The following is a 9,644-nucleotide window of genomic DNA, read 5'->3' as shown; positions in this document are numbered from 1 at the left end:
CCTTTCTCCCCCATGAGAGAATGCCAGAGTCTACTCCCACTTAGGATGAGGCACTGGAGATATTTAGCACCTGCCTGAATTCAGGCTGCCAGGTGGCGAGCATCTGTCTGTATGTGCAACACCACTGCTCTCTCTCTTACCTAGGAATGTACCAGGTCATCCAGGGTATCATCTCTCCTGTCAACGACAACTATGGGAAGAAAGACCTCGCAGCTTCTCATCACCGAGTGGCAATGGCCCGGCTGGCCCTGCAGACATCCGACTGGATCCGGGTGGACCCCTGGGAGAGTGAGCAGACACAGTGGATGGAGACAGTGAAGGTGCTGAGGTAATGGTAGTCACTCTCCTGTGTGATGACCAGGGGTCACGGGAGATGTCTGCAGAGCCTGCGGGGTGAAAGGTAGGGCAGATTGTGGGGCTGGGTTTCTGCCAGGCCTTCTCAGCAAATATCCAAGAAGCAGTTTCTACTTAGCAGGAGAGAGACCAACAGATTCACATTCTCAGAGGGGTCCCTGAGCAGAAAAATTACAAAACACTATCCTTTCAAAAGCACTTTGTAGAAACACCCAACCTTATGTCAGATGACTGTAGCACTGGGGTCTAGCGCCACCACTTAGTAGCTGTGTGACTTTAAGCAAGTGATTTGACGTCTCTGAGATGTATTTCTCACTTGCAAAATGGAGACAGCAAAACCTAATGAGGGTTTTTTAAATGTAAATAACTTTCCTGACCCAGAACTACATAATAATATTCAGTAGGTGGGACCTTTTGTTATTTTTATCATAGTCTAGGCTGAAAACTACATCTTTAGAATAAGCTGTCTTTTTTAATTGTACAATTCCTGGGTTATGTAAACCCAGACTTTTATGTGAAATAGAAAAAAAGACTGTAAATCTAGAAACAGTTACTCTGGATTATTTTTTCTTCTGGAATTTCTATTTGTATTCAGCATATGTAATCAAACTGTTTAAAACCCCAAGCCAGCCCTGAATGTTAGGGCAGTGGGTCACTAGCTTGTGTCTGCAAACTTTAAGGGGAATTGCCAGAGAAGCAGGAAGTCCCACCTCTCCTGGCTGTTGGGATTGTGAGGATGGCCTGCCTCATCACTAATGACAACCAGCTCTGCTGGAAGGGATTGCAAATTGCTGTGTCTTTTGTCTATTTAGAACCACTAGGATCGGCAGGAAATGGGAGGCACAAGGGACAAGGTGGAATGATTGACAGGCCTGTTCATAATGTGTTTTAGTTTTCATTTTTTCTTGTCTTCAAAATCACTTGGGAGAAAAAGGTTTACCTTTTTAGTAGAGGTAATCATTTAGTTTTTATATCCTGGTTCTTATTACTTACCTTTTACTGGGGAAAGAAGCAGCCAGAAGCATTCAGCAGTTACAGTGTTGCTTCAGAACCTGTTGCCAAATTAAAAGGAGAGCCATTATAAAATAATTGTTATGACACATGCTCTTCTTTATTTTTTTAAACTACCCATTAGTATAAACAAAGACCCATATATTGAAAATTATATAAGGAATAAATTGACACCTAGATCATCCTTTTAGAATGAGTCATGCAGTCATTTCTCATTAGAAGCAAGAGAATAGATAGATCATCCAACAAGTAGTTTAGCTTGAATATGTAGGCAGAAACAGACGCTTTCATCTCCACCCAGTGAGAAGCACTGTAGCCTAGGACACAGGTTTTAGAGCCAAATTTACTAGCGGAATGACTTACGTGATTTAGCCTCGCTGAGTCTCAATTTCTCACCTAATAAAATGGAAATGACATCACCCACTTCACTAGGATTCTGTGTGAATTAAATGAGATGATGTAGGCAAAACACCTGGTTTATGGTAGGCACTTAATAATGTTAGCTACCTTCCCTGAATCCCTAATGCTGGCCCATAATTTGTCCTCAAAACAGATAAGCCATTCATGGATAAATAGAAGTTGACCATAGTACTATTTATGATTACTTGTGCTTTGACTGCAAAATACAGGAGTGAGCTAAGATTGTACTGAACGCATTCATTTTCTTTTTATTTTTTATTTTTTATTTTTTTTTGAGATAGGGTCTCAAAAAAAAGCTCCATGGTGATTCCAATACAGGCTAGCCCACCGCTTCAGCTGCCAAGTTTATGAATTAAGCTCTGTTGCTCAGGCTGGAGTGTAGTGGCACGATCTCGGCTCACTGCAACCTCCGCCTCCCGGGTTCTAGCAATTCTCCTGCCTCAGCCTCCCAAGTAGCTGGGATTACAGGCACACACCACCACGCCCAGCTAGTTTTTTGTATTTTTAGTAGAGGTGGGGGTTCACCATGTTGGCCAGGTTGGTCTCCAACTCCAACCTCAGGCGATCCACCCACCTCAGCCTCCCAAAGTGCTGGGATTACAGGCATGAGCCACCACACCCAGCCTGTTTTTAACTTTTTTTGTTTTATATCTCCTTTATTCCTGTGTTTCTTGGTGTTGGCCTGCACACTGGAATCACCCAGGGAGCTTTTAAAAGTACCCATGTCTGGATCTCACCCCAGAGACTAGCATGTCTTTGGTCTGGGTTGGGGCATCAGGATTTTTAAAAGCTACCGGGTTATTCTAATATATGGCTAGCCAACAGCTTCAGCTGCCAAGTATATGAATTAAGTTTATGATCAGTGCCAAGATGCATCCAAACCAGTGGTCTCAACTCTAGCTGCAGGAATCACTTAATAAGCTTTTCCAAATGCTCACCTCCTCCCACCCACCCCAGAGATCTTGATTTGTCAGGGATGGGCTCTAAACATTGCTATTTTCATAAAAGTTCCCGTATGTATTTTGTGCAACCAAAATTGAGAATCACTGTTACAGTCAACACAGTTTTATAAAATGCTGATTAAGATTTTTAAAATTATTATTTGGAGTGAGTTTCATCTCCAAAATGTACCAACTGCATTTGTGTTTGATTACTAACACTTTCTGAAAAGTATCAAAATTGAGGATTTGTAAGACTGAAAATCCAGTTATGATTGTAAAGTCAGGTGGTTTTAGAAGCATGGTAGAAATCCACCCATCCTTTGCTCCATTTAGTTTCCTCTTGATAATGTCCATAGTGAATCCGCATCATAGTGGCATAGTAACAAACATCGCTATAATGGAAATTCACTGTGGAGCGTATTAAGGATTCCTTCTTTCCCTATAAGATTGTTTCTTTTTATTCTAATTTTTTAAATCTAGGTCAACTTCCATGCCTTTAGGACACTTGATAACATATGTCACTCACCTTTTCCTTGTGTTGTGGGCAAGGCCTTAGTCACATGCCACTTGATGTAATCCATCATCGTCATGACCCTTTCATGCTTCCCTTTGCAAACGTGATCTTGTGTTGTCCTCATTTTACAGATAAAGAAACTGAGGCTCAGAGAGGCTACGTTAGTCACAGTCACACACAAATAAACAGGACGTGGAGCTCCCATCTGTGGAGCTCTGAAGTCATGCTTATGGCCATCTTCAAAAACAGGGATCTGCAGGCTGGGAGCATGATGTGGCTGGCTTTACACCTGCCACAGCTACCCTCCAATCTTTCCTGAAGACCAGTGGGGCTGCTGAGGACACCAAGAACATGCCCCCAGGGTCAGTGCACAGGCCCAAGGTACCACTCAGGCAGGCAGCAAGAAGCAGTAATGGTCATGCCCCATGGAGGCACAGTGGAAGTCCCTGGCAAATGCATGTTGTAGTGAAAGTAATTATTTCCATAACAAAGTTCAGAGATCCAGCTAATATTCAAAGTAGGGTCAACCTGAACTAGCACCTTCACGGTAAGTAAAATGAGAAACACCACCACCTTTTACTGATCACCCTCTGTGTGTGCCAGGCTCTTTCATGTATATCTAATAAGCTCGGCAACCCCAAGAGGTAGGTGGGTTTAGCCCTATTTTATACGTGAGGACGTGGAGATTCAGAAAGGGTTGTAAAATACTTCAAGTCCTACAGTTAGAAAGTGGAGGTGAGACTCGATCTACTTCAATCTGATGTGAGAGCCCATACCAATCCAAGGGTGAATCCTCAGAAATAAAGTTTACCAAAATCAAAGCAGTAAAACAATAATGAAAACACTGAGTGCAGCCAGGCTCTAAGAAGACTCTGCTGAGATAATCTGGAAGGGCTTTGAACCAGGTTAAATGTATTCATTCATCCACTCCTTCCATCATTCCTGAATTCAGCAGACCTCAGGAGCATTTTCATGGGTACTAGGAATATAAGATGAATCAGTGGTGTCCCTGTTCACAGTCTGGTGGGAAGATAGACTAAGAGTAATGATAATAACAGTTAACATTTATTGGGCTCTTTTTCTGTATGGGCTGGTGCTAAACATTTCAATTAATCCTCACAAAAGCTCTCTGGGGTAGGTTCTGTCGTGATCCCTCATTCTCTAGATAAAGAAACTAGAGACACTGAAACTCCAGAGCTACTAGTTAGAGCCAGAATTCCAACCCAGTCTAATTCTAGAACTTAACACCGTGCCCCCTCCCAATGATATTCAGCTGCAGGCCACTTCCCCAGTGTTTGGCAAGGTAGAAGCACTTTTTCATTCATGATCTTGTGATACTCAGTGTAGATAAGACCAGCATTAACTTTCATGACCACTTTACAGATGAGGTCCACGTGGCTCTGAGAGTATCAACACTACAGGGTGTCAGGGTCATTCAAGCAAAAAAGCCTGAACTTAAACCCACCCACTCTGGCTAAAAAGCATATGCTTTTCCCACCAGGCACTACTGCCCCCTAAATACAGCTCTAGTATACATGTATAATACAGGAAGTGGAAGTTGGCAGATCAAATTGATGCAAGAAGGGGTGTATAATGATTGCCTGTGTTTGACAAAAGCATATATAGGTATCTCATGATTTGCAGAAGATTGATTGCTAAAGAAGGCAGGCATGCCAAATTTGTGAAAGTCTAATCATATTTGAAATGCCCAGTGCACTTCGTGTGTATTAACCCCTTTAATCTTCATAACCACCCATCAGAGGTGAGCACTGTCATAATTCCTCACTGGCAGATGCAGCACCATCCACATAGAGACTTGAAATCACCCACCCAGGGTCACACAGCCAGCTGGTGGAGGAGCTGAGATTCAACCCAGGCCATCTGGCTGCAAGCCCTGGCTCTTGGCCGTCACCCTATTGCCTTCTAAAGTACTAGTTCCTAATGAGAGCAGGCAGCTTTTCTGGGAGCTAGCTGTGGGCCATGCACTGTGCCAGTGCTTCAAAATGTGTGTGTCTCCTTCACCTTCACAAGAGCCTAAAAGCAGGTGTTGTTATCCCTGCTTCTCAAATGAAAATGTGTCTTGAATTCAAGTCTGTCTGATTCTAATAGGCATGTCTTTAACCCCTACTCAACAGTGACTCCTTCTTTTTTTTTTTTTTTTGAGAAATATTGAAGAAAATGTTAAAAGAGTAGAAATGTACTAATTTCCCTGCCTTCACCCATGTCACATGGAAAGTAGTGGACTGTCTTGGACAGGACTCTCCGTGAAGACCCACATGGCTTTCTGTCCCAGCACCTGGCAATGCCTGCCACAGAGTAGGCCCTCGACAGTTATTTGTGGAATGAGTGAACTAAAGTATATAAAAGCAGGTTGAGACAAAATCTGAAAATCCCTGGGTGGTTTTGAGGGCTGGAGGACAGACATACCCTGAGCCCATATGTTTACAACGCAGGCATCATCACAGCGAACTGCTCAGATCTCCACCCCAGATGGAAGGCCCAGACCATGGCAAAGCACTCTCCCCAACCCCTGCAGGTGGGTGCCGACCCTCTTGTCTGTAGGAGAATGAGACGTCAGGGATTCTGTGAGAACTGAAGCGGATAGGGGTGGTCACAGCTGCAGAGAACTTGAGTCCAACCCTCTGGGCACAGATAAGGAATTGAAGGCCTGCCTGGTTGGGATGACACTTCCGAGGTTGAAGTTCAGATTAGACAATCTGCCACCACCCCCTGTAAATTGCTCTGCTAATTTGGGATTTTTTGCCCCAAAGAAGTTTACCTACCCTTGTGACTTGTTCTAATGACATGGATTATAGTCAGGGTCACACAGGGATAAACTGATGAGTGCTGCTGGGTTTCTTTTAAAAGCCTTAGCCTTTTTGAATGTAAAATATGCCATTATAAAACTTGAACAAAGAGACTAAGACTTTATTTATAGCAGAATTACTCAATGGTTCACTCAAAAGAGGAAACCTATTTTTAAGGGAATTTAAAGTTGGTTTGGATTATCCTCTTAATTTGTAAGCCTAGACGTGTAAGCCAGGAAGTGTTGTCATTTCCTGGTGTTTGATAAAACCCTGTTGGCTGTGATTTCACCGTGTGAGCTGCCCTGGTGTCAGGGGCAAAATGCATAACGCTCTCATGCAAATAAGCAGGAGCACCATGCAGCGGTGGGCGTGCAGATTCCAGCAGGTCATCTGCAGAATTTCCTATGGCAGGGTCTCCAGACTTTGGTTGGTGGAACACTGCTTCCAGATTAAGAGTTTAGGAATGCCGAGGTTTAGCACACCTAATGTGGTTTCTTTACTGCAGGACTTTTTAGAGCCTTTACTATGTCCATGGGCATTGTGATTCTACAGGAAAGAGAAATACCTTGCAGTCATTCTTACCACTTTTTTAAGTATGGAACTCTTTGTTCAATATCTGTTAGTATTTTTCAGAACTAGCGCTTCCTAGAGCAAGATTGGGAAACACTCTTCTAAAAAGACTTGGAAATGCTACCAGGCCCTAAAGGTGCCATGCAACAGTCCCCAAATGCTGGCCAAAGGATCACTCACAGCAGTATCCCCTGTGCAGCTTGTTAAAAGCACTAATTCCCAGGTGTCTTCCCAGACCTTCTGAGTGGGAGTAGGGCCCAGGAATCTGGATATTTAATAAGCACTCTGAGGATTTGCTTTACAGCCAGTCTGGGGGACTGTGCATGAGAGTAAGAATCTAAGAAGGAGTTACAGTACCTCCTATATAATCATCTCATATAATGTTTATTGCATTCCACTGGTCTCTCTGTCTGCCTGTCCTCTCCGTTACCTGCATGGGCTCCTTCCCACCCATCCCCCATAAGCACAGTGCCCAGTATTCATTATTAGCCTCTCCCTTCTTTCTGCATCATCTCTGACTCAGCAGGCATTCTTAAAAGATTCTACAGACACTTTCTGAGCACCTCACTGGAAGAGACTCTGGGCTCAGGCTGAGAACAGAGACAGCCAGCCCCAGCCCCCATCCCAAGCTGGAGACAGGGTATGAATGGAGGTGAGTCCAGGCGTGAATTAGGAAGGCTGCATGGAAGAGGGGGCACCTGCACTGAGACTTGCAGGATGACTGGATTATTGAGGTTGGAGACATTTCTGGGCCAAGAGGCAGGCCAAGGAAAGCACAAGGGTGGGAGATGGCGTAAGTGTGAGGCACTCCATGTCACTGGGGCAGACTGGAGCCTCCAGTGAGAGGCAGGGGCAGCCAGAGTGACTCAGGAGGGACAACACACTGAGGCTCCCATCCTCTCACACTTCGCTTCTCTGCGTATGCTTCCAGAATCCCTGTCTCAGCTTTTTGCCTGGCCTGCCCCTCCTTCCTCTTAATTCTTTGTTGCCCTATTGAAAACCTGTCTGTGAGGCCCAGTTCAGAATTCACCTTCCCTGTGGAACCAGCCCCCGCTGCTCTCATTAATATGAGCTCTCTCCCTCTGCCAAAGCCCACCCCAGGTTCTTTCCAGATTCATTTTTCTAGGGGCTACCAACTTACTCTGCTTGGCCCTGTATTGTTGAGGGCCTCTTTCTCTCTTTTCAGACCCTAAATCCCACTCATCTTGTTCTATTCTAAAGTAACTATTTTTTAAAAAAAGGAAGTTTACATGAAATGAAAACTGTTTTTCAGTTTACCAAAATATATCAGGGACTTTAAAAATCCTTGCACTCTGCTTGATAAATTCCCATTCTAGAAATCTGGCTAAGGAAATAATTAGAGATTGGGACAATTATTTATGCAGAAAGATGTTTATCACAACAGTTTTTACAATGGCAGGAAGTGAAAGCAATCTCAATGTTTAAATGTAAAGGAAAGTATACGAAAGTTTTACTGTATACATAGGATAAAGAAACTACATAAAAGGTTTTGATGGTGTGGAGAAACACTTATGAAGGAAGTGGAAAAAATCAGGATACAATACTGCATATAATCTCAAGTATATAAAAATATGACTATACTTTCACATCTGTTTGCATGTCTAAATAGAAAAGACTAAGGAAATACGCTAAAAACTTATGGTGTTTTATTGAAAGCAGAATTATTGCTGTTATTATTTCTGCTTTAAGTACTTGCATATTTTCCATATGTTCCATAGTGAACACAGTTTGATGTTTGTAATTGGGGTAAAATGTAGAGCAATTAAAAACAGGAAGGTAGAATTTTTCTCAGCATAAGTTTGGCTTTTGATGAGATGGCATGTGTGTTACTAGTGACATATTTCTAAAGGACCATTTTGTGTGTTGTGTATTCTATTGGTGTGCTGTTATACTCTGGGGTTGCAAATTACATGATGAGCTCAGCAATTTCTGGCTGCCAGAGCCTTGCTTTGCCCATCACTCCTGTGATTTGCAGGCCTCCTTGGGCTCACCCAGAGTCATATGGATTGCTACATTCTGGGCTGCTTGGGTGTGACACTTTGGGATGGATGATGCCTCCATTTCTTTCACAGCTGACTCTGTCTGTCTTTTGTGAAGGTGGCCCCCGCCCATGGCTGATGGAACTGAGCACAGCTCGGCCACATTCAGAGGATTCCCTCTCCCAACAGAGCAAGCCCTTTATCTGTTTCCGTTTTATACTGAATGTTCCAAGGTGGCCTTGTATGGTAAATTTAGGTGCTGCCTGTCAGATGCTTCATCTCTCTTGTCCTGTTTAGACCCAGAAGTCCCACATTTCTAAGTGTGTCTGTGAGGTACCATGACAGACATCGCTGTTGGTGGCAGTGTTCACATGCTGTGCCAGACAGGAAATTTACATTGCATTCTCTCCATCGCTCAATTCCCATAACTTCTAAAGAAAGCTTTACTATCCCCATTTTATGGCTGAAGAAATAGGCATATAGGCTAAGTAATTTTCCTGAGGGTACCAGCAGATTTAAACTTGAACCCAGAGCTGACTGACCTCAAGATTGGTATTCTTTGATCTCACAGACTTAGGACAACCAAACTTTCAAAGATCCTAGTGGCACTTCCCTCACAGTCTATGTAAATTTCAGCTTTATCTGCCTTTCAAAGCCCTTAGCTACTCAAAGGTAGAGCACACTGCCCCCAAAATGCCCACGGACATCCTGTTTGTTTATGTATCTGTATCACTGTTAGGAGAAATCATATTGATTTTCTTTATGCTACACCCTGGAGTTACATACTTTGGACTTGGATAGAATCACTCAGTCTAAAACTTTTGTAACCTTGTTGTAAATGGATTTGGAAGAGATGTGTGAATGCCTTTCTGAGCCCTGAAGACAGGACTGCCAGGAGTTGGAGGTCTGCGGCCCATGTTGCCTGAGAAGTGATCTATCACATGGTATTGTCATCATGGAATAACAGGCACCGCCAGCCTCACAGATATGCCTTTGATTTGGGGGGCAGGGGAGGTGTGGGCACTTG

The 9,644-nt window shown here is 43.5% G+C and overlaps 1 protein-coding gene across 4 annotated transcripts in view; it reads left to right on the top strand.

Annotated features, from left to right (window-relative positions):
• The window catches only part of NMNAT3 (nicotinamide nucleotide adenylyltransferase 3), a 108,587-nt gene that overhangs the window by 96,253 nt on the left and 2,690 nt on the right, over window positions 1–9,644 (top strand). For 3 of the 4 annotated variants that reach the window (XM_011998535.1, XM_011998534.1, XM_011998536.1), the window contains 2 exons: window positions 145–328; window positions 5,694–5,776. The exons of the other annotated variant lie outside the window; for it this stretch is intronic. In XM_011998535.1, coding sequence (XP_011853925.1) covers window positions 147–328; window positions 5,694–5,776 — 265 coding nt within the window. In that variant the 5' untranslated portion in view covers window positions 145–146. The remainder of the gene's footprint in view (window positions 1–144; window positions 329–5,693; window positions 5,777–9,644) is intronic. 4 annotated transcript variants of the gene reach the window in all.

The sequence above is a fragment of the Mandrillus leucophaeus genome, unplaced genomic scaffold, assembly GCF_000951045.1.
Source record: "Mandrillus leucophaeus isolate KB7577 unplaced genomic scaffold, Mleu.le_1.0 Scaffold573, whole genome shotgun sequence".
Taxonomy (NCBI): domain Eukaryota; kingdom Metazoa; phylum Chordata; class Mammalia; order Primates; family Cercopithecidae; genus Mandrillus; species Mandrillus leucophaeus.
This window is presented reverse-complemented; position numbering and strand designations above follow the sequence as displayed.